The following is a 17,575-nucleotide window of genomic DNA, read 5'->3' as shown; positions in this document are numbered from 1 at the left end:
ATCAAAAACACTGTAGTTAGTGGGTATTGTATTGGACATTTGTGAATTGTATCTGGAATGTCATGTAAGCCAGGAGGACTGGCAACTGCAGAGGACCAGAGTTGTGTAGTTTCTGAAATGCATCGCATAGCCTAAAGCCCCGAATCCCCGATAGGCTACGTTCCCACTTCCCTCAGTCCCTATACGCTCATAGGGACTGAGCGAACGTATCGGGGCTATACGCATGCATATAATATCGTGTCAGACTGTCAGTCAGTGTCATTTAGAAACCTTATCAGAGGCGTTCTCTCTGTAAAAGCAGTGACAGCCAGCTGGTGAGAACACAAACCAAGTTCCTCAAGTTCCATCTATGGGAGTGAGTGAGTGAGTGAGTGAGTGAGTGGGTGGCTGAGTCTGTCTCATCCATAGAGTTATAAGGTCTCATCTCACTGTGCTAGCAAAAAAAACTCTGCGCGCGCGCGCTCTCTCTCTCTCTCTCGCACGCACGCGCACACACACAGTGACACACACACACACACACACACACACACACACACACACACGCAGTCACACACACACACACACACACACACACACACACACACACACACACACACACACACACACACACACACACACAGTCACACACACACACACACACACACACACACACACACAGAGAGGGGGGAGAGAGAGAGGGAGAGAGAGACGGTGCCTCCTCCTCCCTTTGCTCGCATGCGGCTGTGGAACTGAGCCCAAATGCTCTGACGAGACGCCGCGGAGACAGCCGGGCAGCTACTGCTAGCCGAGATGCGCCGCCGTTCCACCGACTCTCAGGTACAGTGACCGTGGTGTGTGACGCACCAAAAAATGACACTTCCCAGACTTGTGCCCGTGAGTGAGCAGCAGTGCACACAGACAGACACTTAGGGCAGGATAGCGCTGCTACTGCACCAAAAAAAACGTATATCCTCTTTCTTCAAAGTAGAGCCTTTATTGTGCACGCCTTTTCATAAGTGCACCGAAACGGTAGTTTCGTTGTGTTCAGTTCGTTTATAATCACAATGTCTGGTTTAATGGTCTATGACTATCTTGCCGACGGTGACGTCTACCGAGTTTCATTCTTCTGCGTGATGTCACCGTTTCTTTCAGCTGGTTCTACGCTCTGCCGCTCCGCGTCTCCCAAAGTGAGAGAGAGCCATTCTGCAACGTGCGTCCCCGAGGCGACACACCACGGACACGGCGCGCTGCATGGAGGACAGGACACGCTGCCGGAGTCTAGACCTACTGCCTGCAACAGACACCTTGAAAGCATATTGTCAACTCTTTGGCTGATGGAAGATTTGTTCCGTGATGTCTGCACATGGAATAGCTCAATAGGCACACTATCCCCAATTCCCCTACACCAGGCTCCTGTTATTTAATCACCTAGTGTGATTTAACCGAAATAATAGCACGATATATTGGAGATATTGTTATGCACGCGTGATAATGATACCCCTAGAGCCTAGGCCATACTTCTTTTCTACTTCTTTTTTTACCTTTGCCATTTTGCTGACACTTTTATTAGGTTATTGCAAATGAACTGTGGTGATATATGGACATCGCTGAGTGGGGATGGTAGGCTAAGTTATGGAAGGGCATCGTTTATGAAAAGTCGTCACTCTTCTTGATGGTGGATATGACGACGAAGAAGAGCAGCCCGAGGATGCCGGGTGGGATAATTCGGGATGTTCCAGTGGTGAACAGCTCTCCAGCGGTGGCGACCAACGCAGAGGGAGAAGAGATCGAGGTCTTGGAGAGCACCGATGTTCTCCCCGTGGCCCCCGAGGACGTAAGTCTACCCTGCTCTGTTTTCTCTAACCCCCATCATCCACAGCACAGCCTACCGTTAGGGCTATCACAGTCACACTCAGCCTCAAATCTGAAACAGCATAATAATAGATGAGTGTGGTGAACTGTCATATGAGGCAGATATAGGCTCAGGTGTTTTATACACACACAAGTTGCATTTCACGTGTCTCGCCCAGTGGTCTTTCACCGTGGCTCACTGACCACAGCTAGACAGACAGTGCAGAGAAGAAAGTTAATTATAGCAACTTAGCAAGGCTGCGAAACTATACCAAACGAAACAGGCAGAAAGAACATTGTCTGGAGGAGATTGGTACCCAGACCTGTCACCTCACTGTATTTCACCTGTCTCATATTTTCACCCTCTTCCCTTGGCTCACTCATCCCCTGCTCTCTCTCTCTCTCTCTCTCTCTCTCTCTCTCTGTCCCTGTCTCAGCAATGGAAGTCTCTATTTGACAAGGTAGGTATGGATACCGCTATACAGTACTTGTGTACTTGTGCTTTTCAGACTTTCTTTGATTTGCATGTTCATCTATTTGAGCTTTGCTGATTCCTATAAAGCGTTCATCTGTGCCATTTGTGCTCGGGTCTGGCTTTCATTTGTTTTTTTAAGTTGAGAGGATCTCAGTGGTGCTTATTTAACAAAATGAGGCAATGTGTTTTGGCAATTGGCAATGACACCTTCAATTGAAATTGGCTAATAAAAATCACAGCAAAGTCTTGATGTCACCTGTCTATTATGACGTATAATATGCCTACACTTAATTGCACACTAATGACATTGACCAATTCCTTTGACTTTGTCTTAATATTCCTCCCTATATGTCGTAACACAGTGGACAGTAATCATGGCGTGATAACCTTTAACCCAGTTGTGGTTTTGTCAAACCTGCTGTCACCTTTATTGGAGAAAGGTGCCTGATTAATGACCAGTGCAGGTTTAGATCCCTGTCTCTGACCCATATGTTTGCAATTAGAGTGATACATAATCCTGGTTTATCAGTCAGTCAGACCCCTTGGCAGGTGTGCCGCATGCACGCACGCACGCACGCACGCACGCTGCACGCACGCACTCACACACACACACACACACACACACACACACACACACACACACACACACACACACACCACAAGGCCCACACACACTCATCACAAGGCCCACAAGGCCCACAAGGGACAAGTAACATAGGCTGGTTGGTTGATCTGAACAGCAGCAGGTCGTCTGACAGACGGCAAATGGACCCCTACCACCACTGTTGTAAACACACGCACGCATGCACGCACGCACACGCACACGCACACGCACACACACACACACACACACACACACCCCGTGGGGCTGCCCCAGCACCTGCCTATCCTGGGGCCCCATACTCTCTCTTGAGGATGAGTGTGTGTGTGTGTGTGTGTGTGTGTGTGTGTGTGTGTGTGTGTGTGTGTGTGTGTGTGTGTGTGTGTGTGTGTGTGCGTGTGCGTGTGCGTGTGCGTGTGCGTGTGCGTGTGTGGTGTGTTCAGAGGTTAGGGTAAAGGCTTGAGTCAGAGGCTCGTGTCAGACTCACTCTTTCAGCAGGGACTGGGGGTCCCATGGGAATATGGGAATGGCTAGCCATGGCATAAGGTGTGTTTGTGTGTGTGTGTGTGTGTGTGTGTGTGTGTGTGTGTGTGTGTGTGTGTGTGTGTGTGTGTGTGTGTGTGTGTGTGTGTGTGTGTGTGTGTGCGTGGTGCGTGTGTGCGTGTGTGTGTGTGTGTGTGTGTGTGTGAAGGGGGTATTCTGTGGACAGGCATTAAGTGGGACTCTCAATCCACTGCCTTTATGCTCGCGGCATTGCTTTGAATTTCCTCAAGTGGCCTTCTAAAAAAAAGAAGAGGGTGCGAGGGTCTCTGTCCAAATGGTGAGGTCGCTGTCCGGTCTGGCAGCTACAAATGTCCTTTCACTCTTTTATTCTCTTTCTCTTCATCCTCCTCACAATGACCCACTCCGTTTGTCGAAGAGCTGACCTCTGGGATTCCCCAGACTCTCTATGAAGCACAGAGGAAGAGAAATGATAGGCCAACAGTGGTGACCGGGGTGGGAGTTGGGGGTGGGGACGTCTGGCAACCCGTGTAGTTGACCAACAGACAGACGGGAATGAATTAGCGTTGTGACAATGAACAGCAATGTTGTTTGGTGTATTACATCTGTACACAACCTCTTACTGTAGGTAGCACAGTTTAAGTGTTGAAATTATTTAGTCGGCCACAATCTAGATAATAAGATAAGGAGCAGCATTTGCCTCACTTAATCAATTTTGGCTATGCTGCTTTAGTATTCTGCCAAGTACATTGTGTTCATCCAGGGATGTTGATTGTGCAGCAGAAGCAAGATGGGATCGTCTTCCAATGTTTTTTCTTAGCTGTAATTTATACCGTATTGTACGATTGCGTTCCTCTCCGAATCGAAATGGATTTTTGGCGAGTGACGGGGTGGTTACATGTTTATCAAAGTGCTCATGGGATTGACCCTGTCCAGTTCCCTCGCTATCTCCACTTGTCTCCCCCTCATCCCCCAGAGGGGGCTTTAATATTGCAGCGCAAGCGCTTTACTCTCCTCCAAACTCGGGAAACAAGCGGGTAAAACCTCAAAATGTGTTTGATTCCTAGTGTGTAGTGTGTACACCATCTTGGAAAAACAAATGGGAGACTGAAGTGAACACAGACGAGACGCACACTGCAGAGCTCTAATGAACCAGACGGAAAGCTGTCAGGAGGAGGATATAGCAGCTGCTCCTCTCCCTCCCCCCTCCCTCCATCCCTCCCCCCCCTCTCTCTCTCTCTCTCTCTCTCTCTCTCTCTCTCTCTCTCTCTCTCTCTCTCTCTCTCAGGCACACACCAATCTAGAAAGATCACCGAACCTTGTAGGCTAATTATACATAAAGGCTGCATCATTCAAGCAGAATCCATTTGTATTTTTTGGCTTTCCCTGCTGTGCACTCAGATAGGAGTTTGGAGGCATACATGCTACACGTATATACTTTAATTTTGTTTTCTTTTATTTATGCCTTTAGGCTGATAGACCATATAAAAAAAAAAGAAATGCACATCTACAAGCTGACAATGCATCATATGGCAACCCATTGAACAATGTATGAAAATAGTATTGGACCATTTATTAAAGATATTTTTGAGGGGCACTAGCCCCTCCTATATCCAGCTTTTAGTGTATGTTCACAAACTTTGTCCTAAACAAAAAATTACATTCCCATTGACAATGAATGGAGATTTTTACGTCAGTGTCTGAGCAATATAGACATACAGTAGTGTCTATTTTATGTCATGATGATGTACGATGATAAGAGCGCCCCTCACTTCACACAGGTGTGATTTCTCACTTATAATAACATGCCTAAAGTAGGAAAGTGATTATTTTTAAGTTGATGTTATAATAGCCATGGTTCACATGACCTTAAAAGACAACTTTAGTTTTTTTCAACCAAGGTTCATGTTTTAGGTTGTTATTAGAGAAACTGAAAGGTGAGTGTTCATTTTCTTTCATTTGCTGCTTTCTTTCGTTTTAGGGATTTTAGCAGTTTTTGACAGGGGGGCGGGGGCATTCGAGCATGGGGCTAAATATGTGTTTTTTAACACAATTTTATGGTGATTTATTTTTTTATGGTTTACTATAGTCCTAATAAACGCCAGGAAATTACATCTGGCCACAAAAGATCACAGGATCTACTGAATGTGACAAACTGACATATTGAGCCTATACACACAGTATAAGCCTTCCCCCAGTAGGCTACCTTCACATTCAGTAGATCCCTGTGATCTTCTGTGGCCAGATGTAATTTCCTGACGTTTATTAGGACAATAGTAAACCATAAAAAAACAAATCACCATAAAATTGTGTTAAAAAATACATATTTAGACCCATGCTCGAATGCCCCCGCCCCCCTGTCAAAAACAGCTAAATTCCCTAAAATGAAAGAAAGCAGCAAATGAAAAAAGATTAACACTCATCTTTTACTTTATCTAATAACAAACTAAAACATGAACCTTGGTTTAAAAAAACTAAGGTTGTCCTTTAACGTGTACATAAACTTTCAGATTTCAAATATAATGTGCTCATGTTAGAATTTAGCTGGTTGTTCAATAAAAAGCATTTTGGTCCCTGCTATTTCCAAACTTTTGTTTTGCAACAGAAATCTTTGCTGAGACCATGCAGTTAATAGGCCACTATGTCGTTTGGTCAATAGGTCAGTAGGTCAGTTTAAAATCACCAAGTGCTTCACATTTGGTTACCAATCTCCGCCTTTTTTTATTAAATGTTTTGTATTCATGTTCTGACTTTATCTACTTGTTGTAACATCAAATATAATTAGAATCCTGGAGATATGGAGAGAGAGAGAGAGAGAGAGAGAGAGAGAGTGTGTGTGTGTGTGTGTGTGTGTGTGTGTGTGTGTGTGTGTGTGTGTGTGTGTGTGTGTGTGTGTGTGTGTGTGTGTGTGTGTGTGTGTGTGTGTGTGTGTGTGTGGTGGAATGGGAGTAGATAACGGTGACCCATCGTGATTTAAATGCCACTTCAGTGCGCTTGTGTTGACATGTGGTAGTGTAAAACAAGCTGCAGGCACGCGCCCACAGGGACTTAGTGCTTAAACACTTTCACATGGCTGCACAAGTCATGCCACATAAGTTCCCCCCCCTCTCATTTTTCTCTTAGTGGCCTCCACAACAACAGTACACTGAAACGTTGTTGGAGAGCTGTACACAAAAATGTAATTTGTTTAAAGGTTACAGCATAGATGCTCCTCTATGAAAATAATTAATGTGAAGGGAAAACACACACACACACACACACACACACACACACACACACACACACACACACACACACACACACACACACACACACACACACACACATGCTTTATTTACAGCGGAGAGAGGCCTAGTTCCTGGATTGTAAATGGTGCGTGGTTTATTGCATTAAGCATCCATTTCTTAAAATCTATTCTTTGGTAGTTGGAACCGATTCTTGGAGTTATGTCGGTCCCTTTGTCTGGCAGTGCAGTCTCGCCCCATCATCTAATTCTGACTGCTACAGCTGGCACCTTTATCAGTGGCTCTCTTCTTTTAATTACACTTGTACTGAATGGTCCACCACCCAGGTGACTGACATTAATGGATCTGCCATATGTGGTCTCATCTGCATTTAGTGATGCATGCAGTGTGAAACTCATAGCGGCACTGGCGGGGCTCTAATGATGGCAATGTTGGTCAGTCGGTTGACAGTTGTCCAGTACTTTGATCCCCAAGCAAGATATCTTGAAGGCTACTGTATGATATGCTTTCCAGAGAATAAACCCCCACTTGGTGATACATGGCCTTTCCTCTATAGCACCCTATTTTGAGATACCCTATCTCAAAATCTAATGGGCAGGGGCGCCCGCTGGCCAAGGGGTCCAGGCGCATGCCGGTTATAGGCTTTGGCAGCACGTTGCACGTTCAAATCCCATTCACTTGCTGCGTGTCTCTCCCCATCTCTCTCTCCCTCTTTCCTGTCTATCTTCACAATGATAGTCCACTTGCCAGAATGTGAACCCAGGCATGTTGAGTACACCAAGGTTTTATGTTAGAAATCTTGAGTATGGGTCCCCATAGGACTGGCAAGTACAATAAAGGCTAATATTACTAATATTAAAAAGAAATCTAATGGGCAGATTGCCATGAAGCTTGTTGAGTGTTTTTCATGTGCTCTGAAGCTTGGACCCTAGCCATTTATTTGAGTGACTCCATAATATTGCCTCTAACGTGGCAACGCCAGACCAAAAAGTCAATTTTGCACACAAAGACGACTGATAATCTAATCGGCAGATTGCGGGATCTCACCCACTCTTTTACACCTGTGATGTGATGTTTATGTGTTTTATTGTCTCCACCAGGCCGAAGGCATGGGGAGAGAGTAGCTTTTGCACTCCGTCCGTCCGTGTGTGTGTGTGTGTGTCCGTCCGTCCGTCAGTTACCAGCTAATCTCCGGAACTTGGCCCGATGCCAAACTTTGCACACACACTCCCATGATGACTAATCTCTGCCCCAAGAACAGCCTATTATAGCACCACCATGAGGCCTAGTTTTGCTAAACACATTTCATTACATTACTCGTACACATTTTATCCATAAATCACGCACATCGGTATACACTATCTCTACAGTCATGTGATCAACACGGATCTGTCCCATTTCCCATATTCCCGATTGGCTAAGATTGCTGAGCTAAAAAAATTAAATCAGCCTCACGGTGGCGCTATAACAGGCCAATTCCTGTTTTTACCTGTAACTGTGCCGATCTGTGTACAACTCCCTAGGCCTAGGAAAAACATTTGCCCTGCATCTTTTGCATTCCCTTGATGGCCGTCATCACCATGACACAAACAAAATGTGTCAATGAAGTCGAGTGTCATTAGTACACGAGTACACATACTGTATTTACACAGAATGTTGTGTGATGATGAAGGGTGATTGTTGGCATTGATCATGATTTGCAGTCGCAAAAGATGTGATAAACACTGATTGATAATCAGACTCATCAGTCCATTAATGTATCTTTATTCTTTACATGATGAAATGGCAGGGCCTTGTCATTGAGAGATTTATGATCATTGTTCAGGCCATCGTATTCGTCCTCCGCCTCCGTCTGTAAATACATTTCCTAAACGAAAAGCAGCGTTCCAGTTGGAGTTCTATACACAGCACAGAGGTAAAAATAGCCCCTCTGCCTGTCGTTCTGATGATGGGAAAAGAAGATATGTGATGGTTTTCTCATAATTGGTTGGCGGTGTGCAAACTCATAATAGCAGTCAATCCTCCTCTTTTGATGGCTGAGTGGTGGAGCGAGGCTATTCTATTCAGTGTGTGAGTGAGTGAGTGTGTCTGAGTGTGTCTGAGTGTGGGGGGGGGGGGATAACATGATAGTATATTGAAGGTTTAATCGATGGGAGTAAGCATGAGTGAGCAGGGTGGGCATGCCAGCTGCCAGTTTAGGGCCCAGTGTCAGTATGGGGTTTGGAGGGGCCCTGCCACATTAGGCCTAATACATAATTTATACTCTGCTGCTATATCAGGGGAGAATGCCATCATACGACAAAGTATACATCTGCAAACTGTAACTTTTATATCCTACCCAGCCAGGATCCGAGCACCGAAATGACTTTTTTGTTTTGTTTTTGCTTTTAGTTTTGAACCCTTTTCTCCCCACACACATGTCTGTGTCGTCACTGCTGTTGTATCCTACTAACTCACCTGCCAGTGGGGAGCCACAGAGCTTTCGTCCTACTCCTATAGATTACGTGTGCAGCCCTACACCTTTACCACTGCGAAACCCGAGCGCCCAGAACAGTGAGCACAGACATTTCTACTACTGAACTAATACAGAAAGCCTGTTTGGGCAGAGTATATGAGTTGCGTTTTGAGCTTCGTGCAGTAAGCAGAACCTTTATCAACCAGCCACGCCCACTATTTCCGTAACCTTTCAGCCCCCGTCCCACAATAATGCTGCCATCGACTCACAACCCAACCTAACCCCGGAGGTCATTGTATGCACATAACCATTGTGTGCAAATTACCAAAAAAATAATTTGCGACCCCACCGCCATTTGTGTACCGGACCACAACTTTGGTAACCCCCCCCCCCCCCCCCCAAAAAAAAGATATCGGCCTCATGGTGGCACTATAACAGGCCGTTATAGTATTATATTATTATATTTGGGGCAGAGGTTTGTCGTTGCCATTCAGGGAGTGTGTGGGAAAAGTTTGGCATGGATCGGGACAACGGTGCCGGAGATTAGCTGGTAACGGACAGACGGAAGGACGGACACACACACACACACACACACACACACACACACACACACACACACACACAGTGCAAAAACATACTCTCTCCCCATGCCTTCGACCTGGTGGAGACAAAAAAAAGAAAGAGCATTAAATGTAGCATCTCCATCTTTTCTTTCTGCCTTCCTTTCTATCGCTCTCAGCTCTTTCTTTGCTCTCTCTCTCTCTCTCTCTCTCTCTCTCTCTCTGAATGTCTGTTTCTTCCGCTACTTAGTTCTCCTTTCTCTCTTTCTTTCTCTTCTTCTATCTGTTGTTCTCTTTTCACTACACATTTTCTCCCCAGTCTTTTATTTCCTTCTCCCACCGAGTTGATCCCGCATCTCATATTTGTAATTCTGAAGCCCGAGACTGATTCACCATCTCATTAAGTCCATGACACTTTAGATATATGGAGAGGTCATTATGCTCTCATTCTACTAACCAACACCCTCATCTCATTTCTATTCATTAGCTCTGCTTGCCGCCGCACAGTGTACAATAACAACATAATGATAAGGTCTCTGGCGGCAAAAGATCGTCAGCGATGACAAAGAGGTATTATGATTATTTTCATAGGGTCTGGAATGCTGTTTCACTGGCTGTATTTTGTGAACTATTTAGAATAAGGACATTATATGCGTCGCCACTAGGGCTGCTCGGTTACGGCAAAAGTCTTGGTCACGATTATTTTGGTCAATGTTGAGATCATGATTCTTTTAAAACGATGAATCGTTGACTTAGGAAACATTGTGCAATTATTTAACTTAAATTTATATTATGTATATTGAATGTTTCTCTGATATTTTCTTCTGGGCATAGACCACTTTGTATTTGAATTTAAATTAATTCAACAAATTGGTCATATTACCTTGTGGTGCAGGCACCGTCGTGTAACATCTTGCACGGTATTGTTCAAGATAACAAGATAGAATTAGAGAATCATTGCAAAATAGAGTGCGGCTCAATAATCCTTTTAAGTCAGTAATGCCAAAATTGCAATAGAAATATGATTGAAATTGTTAATTGAGCAGCCCTATGTGCCAAAGCAATGTGGTGTGACCATAGAAATAATAGAATAGTTTGTTTTTGTGTTCCTAAAAAACGTAGCGACTCAGTGGCGCGCTATGAGCTTGTAGATCTGCTTTTTTTCAATAGCTAAATGATAACAATGTTTAAAACACAAAAAGGGGTTCCCGCCCAAAATGGCTTAATGTCTATATGGGTGTGACTATTTACCGATTGAGTGCATTCACCGATTGAGTGGATGTTACATACAATCGTTGCTCTCGGGTGGGAACCTTGTACGTCTGAAACCGTTTTGTTTTAAAAACATTTTCAAATACTGAAAATCTACATCTACATCTACAAGCTTTTACAACGTTGTATGTGTGTGAGCTTGTAGATCTGCTATTTTCACTAGCCTACTTACACTACTTATACTGTATGATGAAGTTGGGCATTATTCACTTATGAAAAACATAAAAAGTTGGATTGAATTTAATTCTGCCCGACATACTTTACTAATTATTATTGTTATTTTGACAGTCTTATCCCATGATAACATTTTTCCACCCGGTGCCAATTTGCCTAAGCTGTAATCCTGGGTGCTATACTCTCCCTCTGCTAAGTGGGGAGAGCCCCAAACTGACCTCATGCGTGAGTGAGCAGGCCACTTCTTATCACCTGACAGGCGGGAGTTTCCCTGGTAGGACAGTGGGGAGGCAGTATAGAGACCGGGATTCCTGCATGTTTTTTGTAAGGGTACCTACCCCCTACACGGGGAGAACATGCAAACTCCACACAGAAAGGCCCTTTCACAAACCCCACTTAAGGTATGTGCGCTGATGATGCAGAGGAGAGAACAGGAATAGAACCCGGGAGCTATAATGCAACAAAGCTACCGACTGCGCTACCGACTGCACCCCTACTTTACTAATTGTTCATTTAACTCTGACAGTATGCGAATGTACACTATACGGTAAACCCACGTCTCTGGACCGGGACAAATGGACCCGTACAGGTCCATTTGTGTTTATCTGTATACACTGTAAGTGTGAGAGTTAAATAAACTCTAAATTTCACTATGCAGGGCAGGCACATATCAGAGAGCCTTCCCTCTTGACATTCCAACCAGGACGTGGTGAACTTGAGAGAATGTGGTGGTGTTAAACTACTTCCAGGATCCAGAGCCTCCAGTTTCATCTCGTCACTCAGATCCTTTTAGGGATCAAAGACGCAGAATCAGTCCATTCATTCTCTGTGGCTGAAACTGTGATACCTTCCCACAGGTTATAGTTACTAAGTTGCTGATAGAGTAACCATGCAAGGCCGAGCCTATGACCCACCACTCCAATGCCTGGGGCATGTGTGTGTACAGTGGTGTGTGTGTGTGTGTGTGTGTGTGTGTGTGAGCGAGCGCGTGAGCGAGCACATGAGTGCGTGCGTGTGTGCGTGCGTGCATGCGTATAATATTTCATTTGTAATATGACAGACTGAAGTGACCAATGTTGACTGTGAATAAGTTAATGTTGCTTATATTCTGTACATTTAGGGCTTATTTTGATTCAAGCACCGAGACACATGCGTGCATGCGACATGTGGCTACTGTGTTGCATTGTATTGCTCAACCTCTTAAGCCTCAGTCATAGTCATGCCGGTGTTGTGCTCAATAAATAGCGGAGCTACAAGCTCATAACATGTCAGGAAAGTGATGCGTTGTGAGCAAGTACATTTACATCTGCTAATACTGTATATATAATAAAATCCTGATTTTAGTATCATGCTATAGGTTTTCAAAGTTTGTGACTGGATTTGTAGAAAGTGTCTTGTCCGTTGACAAGGGAGACACACACCATGACCAACATTCACATGCACACTCACTCACAATGTGTATACTCACACATTCCTGCTACCCGCCTTGCAGGTTCTCATTGAAGATTAGCAGGTGGACTGTTGACACTGCCACATAAAGCCTGTGTTGCTGTGTGCTTGCATGCGTGGCTGCGTGTGTGATGGGGTCCTTTGTGCCAGTGATGTTTCCAAATATGGACATGCCTGACATCACAGTACTGATGCCGGGATTCATAAAGGTCAAGATGTCAGTCTGTGTGTACGTATGTGTGTGTCTGGCCCATGTATGGCCATGCCGATGTCATGTCAGCGTACTGGTGTGTACTTGTCTCTGTCAGCACACATCGGCATTGTTTCACAAGTGTTTCTATTGTGGGTGATCAGACCGGAGCTGGATCAGCAGGAGAGAGAGAGATAAACACACAAACTTACTTGGAATGATGCTCATGGCGAGTTTGGTCGCATTCGCACCTCTACTCCGGTAGACTTGATGCGAATGGGCGGAGAAGTTGCATCATTCTTGCATATTTAATGTGCTGCGTTTGCATTCACATTCAATTGGAAACGGAATCAATGTGTTCAATTCATAAACAACACAGTGAAATATATGGTGTTAAAATTATACTTCGAGTAATAGTTAGGACATACAATTAGTGCATGCAGTGTGTTGTCGGGGACTGGACGTCTCTCTCTCTATCTACAGTATCTCTCTCTGTGTGTGCTTGCGTGCATGCACACACTGTCGAGATGAAGAAAGTCCCCACTCCCCACATAGTGACAGCAGTGACAGCATTGTGTGTGTGTGTGTGTGTGTGTGTGTGTGTGTGTGTGTGTGTGTGTGTGTGTGTGTGTGTGTGTGTGTGTGTGTGTGTGTGTGTGTGTGTGTGTGTGTGTGTGTGTGTGTGTGTGTGTGTATGTGTGTTTGTGTGTGTGTGTATGTATATATATATTATTAATCATGTTGCTAGTGAATATATGGTATGTGTGATATCTGAGCCTACCATAATCACAGTAATCCTAGTAATCATATTCCATCAAGGGCAAATCGGCTAGAAATGAAACTGACTCCAGAAACTTTAAGTTAGAGCACCGAAGAGGCTGCGTTTCTGTGCTGTTGCTATAGTTGTCACTTGTTAATGCATCAAGGAACTAGGAAGACTCCAACCTCATTGAATGGATCATCCTGGGATACCCTGACTGCCAGTATTTGTCATGATGACCTAGACTACTGGGCTCAGCAGATGCCCAAGGTGAGTGACAAGTGTTTAGCTTTTGCTCAGATGGCCATTCCTATCCTGTCCCTGCCATCTCGTCTTACATGGCATCGCTGCCAAGGCCAGCTAGCAGGTCCGAAGTGCTGAAGTGGCTAACGCTGACAAGGAGAATGCACTGCATAGTGTATGCATACCTCACATCACAGGAACACAGAACTAGCCTCAATCTAGTAGTATACTTGAACTATCCCTGCTATACTAGTGTTGCTGTGTCTCCACCACCAATATATTGTTACACAGTATGTATACGATACAGGAGGTGTGGCTATGGCAGGGAAGTTTAGGCTAATCACTTTTCACTCTTTTCACTCCCAGATTCCTTGTGTGATCCACTGCAGTCACCTCACGTTTAGTCGTGCGTACAGTATATGAGTTTTCAGCTTGGCCTATCCTTGTGTCCCACTGACAGGTATGTGTCTAACTGAAATAAACTTCTGCAGACTTTGGGGTATTTCTTATCTTTTTCACTGGCTTTTGACCAGAGCCAGACTTGCAATTATAGCACTCATCAGGGTGCCTGTCAGGGTCTGGCATTGAGGGTGTCATTATGATAAGAACGATCGGCTACAGAGGTGATAACTCACACCTCCATTACAGCTGGAACCAAGATCTCTTTTCACTTGTCCTTCATACTTTGCAGCAGTGTCTTTATCAATCAATTGAATAGGTACAGTAAATGTATGTATTTTTGTACATATAGTAGTTGGTGAGTATTTGCATGCCTGTAACACTGTAGCTATAATAGTTTAGTCTCTGTTTTAAGTCAAGTAGTTCACTTAGGGTGACCACATTATTATCAACCCCCAAACTGGGACCCTTAAATCATGTGTGGATGTGCTATTGTACAGTATACATCCACCGTAGTTTTCATCAGGATGGGGATAATTAGGCTATGTTTGCACTTAATAATACACCTACTGTAGTGACTACACCTTTCAGCAACATAGATGGTGGTTATGATGAGTGGGACAGAACATGAACATCTACCGTAGCAAAAACAGAGAAAGGAGAACATATCTAAAAATGTGCTAACAAGGTGCTCTTTGGTACAACTGGATGACAAAATGTATGCAAAAAATGTATGAGAGAGTCCAAGGCACTCTTGTGGAAAAGTAAAAAAGCATTTAATAGTCTGGCTATAGCATAGCCAGAATAAAACACTACATGTTGCGGCAACAATGCCTTCATCATCACATACAGCATGACATACAATACATTTACTCTCTCTGATCGCAGCAAATACGTGTAGTATTATTGTTTTAATTGTGCTGAAAACTGGGACAGTTTTGTAGTCATTAGTCAATGTTGAAAACCAGGATATTTTAGTGTTCTACAGATATTTGTCAGAACTCAGGACACCCAGCTTGAAACTGGGACAATCGCGGACAAACCGAGATGTCTGGTCACCTTATGGTAACTCCTGTTTTCGCTACACTTTTTTTTGTTTTTGACTATTGCTCTAGTTTTTAATTAATTTATTCACAGGTTGCTTCATTATATCCAGACTCGCTACACATAGTATCTCGTTATTTTGTATGAACCCTGGCTTGTACGGATACAAATGAAGGGTTAGGGTAGTTGCTCACAGCCAGCTTACAGCCCCATAGCTTTAAAGACGGGGTGCAATGGCTTTTTGGGGCATTTTATTTTGAAATTTTACTCTGGAACGGAAGGCTGTGTGTTTCTGAGCCAATAGTGTTGCATACCTTCAAGGCTATGGGACGTAGCTCTGCTACATCTGCGACGCGTGGAGTTTGTTTACAAGCCAGACAGACGACCAGGAAACCATGTTTTGCTACTACTGTACTTATGCTTTCAGAGACACATTTTAGCGTTCTGTAATCAACATCAGCTGTGTTTGGAGGAACTTGCAGAAATAGGAATCAAACAGTTGAAGGAAATCAAGATAAATTTGTATTCATGCGGGCCTCGACACGTCATCACGCATTACGTTTTCGTTCAAAGGAAGTAATTAAAATTAGCTTTTTATGGACTTTTGATATAAAAATCTACACTCGTGTGAAGTGAGGGGCGATCCTACGGTATCATCAAACATCATTCCTCCATTCATTATCGATCATCATACATCACATTCCGTGCTCAGCCAATCAAATCATCACAAATGTCATTCCGGCCAATCACCTTTAGCTTTATCTTCACTTTTCAGCCTTCACCTTTACAGTATCTTCAATGAGTACTTTTCTCAGCCAATCAAATCATCGCTATGAGGTAATCAGCCAATCACAAGCCAATATGTTTGTGCTCACACAAACCCGGAAAGCTGGTCATAGAAGGGGCTAGCGCCCCTCAAAAATACACACAAATGGACATGTTCCCATTGTTTTGGCATAGATTGTTAGGTATTCCCATGTGAAAAGTGTGAAATTCCCTACATACATTCCCTTCATTTCTCTACATCTTTAAACCCCCTCAGTGATGAGGGGACTACTCACCCGAAAACAGAATTCACATAATTTCCTGCTATCTTGATTTGTGATATTATATAGGCAAAAATCGTTTTGAAAAAATAATTTGTTTTTATTTTAAGTGGTTAAGATTTCAGCAAGTCATGCAGTGAATTTGACTTCTGAGCTTGCTTCTTGTATGTGAACATCTACCTCCTCGAGCCACAGTGCTTCCATTTCCACCAGTTTCTCCCCACCACTGAGCCTATAGTAAGTTCTGTACAATCTCCTCCAGCATGGCCTTTAGATGGAGGAAAGGGGTATTGATACGTAGCAGAGAGAAAGGGGCTGTTGCCTCGCTCCCTGGCCTCGCAGGATTACGGGAATAGGATTATGAAGCAGAGGGTGCTCTGCAGTTGCAGGCTCACAGCTACCAGTAGACAGCTGACTTGCTCAATAAAAACCACTATGAGCTGAAATGGACTGAAAAAAGAAACCCCCAAAATAAATTAAAACGACGACAGCCTGTGGCTGGGAGTTAAAATGTCAGCAAGTGACAAAGGACTTGTTTTGTCCTTGTATTTTTAACATACAGTGTTGTTATAGAGTCTTTTCCCCCTTCCCTGCTTCCCTGTCCGTCTGGGACCGGGAGGGGGGGGGGGGGGGTAGGGGGGGGGGCAGTGGTGGTGGATTGACAGACAGTTTGAAGGGTCCCCACCCTCTCACCCAGATGGCAACCTGGAAAATGTCCTCAGACAACGCTGGACCCACCCACTGAGAATTGTGCTAAATCCCACCCTGATGTCTCCCCTTTTCTCCCAATTTTTGGGGAGATTTGTAGAAATTCTATCAAACCCCCACCCCATACACCCCTACGAGGCAGCAACCCCCCACGTCCGTCCCCCCTGTCCGTCCCCCGTCCATTTCCCTGCTATTAGGCATCATAAATCTCTATGGTGAATGGGTCTGCACTGCAGTGCAGCAGCATCAGCGGGAGAGAGTTGGAGGAGGGTGGGGGAGTGGCAGCTCGGGGCAGCTTTTTAGAAGAGAAGGAGACCCTGAATGGGACAGAAAGACAGCCCAGAGAGACGGCTGCTTAAACAAATGTTTCTCCTGTGTTTTGTGCACCCGCTCGTTCCACCGGGAAGGCCTCTGAATGCTGGTAGCTATAGTTGTAAAAAGGGTTGTTTTATGCTGGGTTTGGCCTCGCTTTAATGAGGCGGCCTCACCCCAGTGTAAATGGGAGGTGTGGAGGGGAAAAGGTCACGGCTCTCTGTCTTTGTGTCTACGGTGACCCGCTGATGCCCTATGCCTGAGTGACACGAATGCTCCATCACGCCTTTGTGTGTGTGTGTGTGTGTGTG

The 17,575-nt window shown here is 44.6% G+C and overlaps 1 protein-coding gene across 3 annotated transcripts in view; it reads left to right on the top strand.

The window, feature by feature from the left end:
• The first annotated feature begins 740 nt into the window (after positions 1–740).
• The window catches only part of rhbdl3 (rhomboid, veinlet-like 3), a 132,079-nt gene continuing 115,244 nt past the window's right edge, over positions 741–17,575 (top strand). For 2 of the 3 annotated variants that reach the window (XM_083764269.1, XM_083764268.1), the window contains exons 1-3: positions 741–816; positions 1,132–1,813; positions 2,268–2,291. In XM_083764269.1, coding sequence (XP_083620395.1) covers positions 1,652–1,813; positions 2,268–2,291 — 186 coding nt within the window. In that variant the 5' untranslated portion in view covers positions 741–816; positions 1,132–1,651. The remainder of the gene's footprint in view (positions 817–1,131; positions 1,814–2,267; positions 2,292–17,575) is intronic. The other variant, XM_083764270.1, reaches the window with a different exon arrangement.

The sequence above is a fragment of the Protomyctophum parallelum genome (assembly GCF_964188405.1).
Source record: "Protomyctophum parallelum genome assembly, chromosome: 5".
NCBI classification, from domain to species: domain Eukaryota; kingdom Metazoa; phylum Chordata; class Actinopteri; order Myctophiformes; family Myctophidae; genus Protomyctophum; species Protomyctophum parallelum.
Note: the sequence above shows the minus strand (reverse complement) of the source record. Positions and strands in the feature narration are given on the sequence as shown.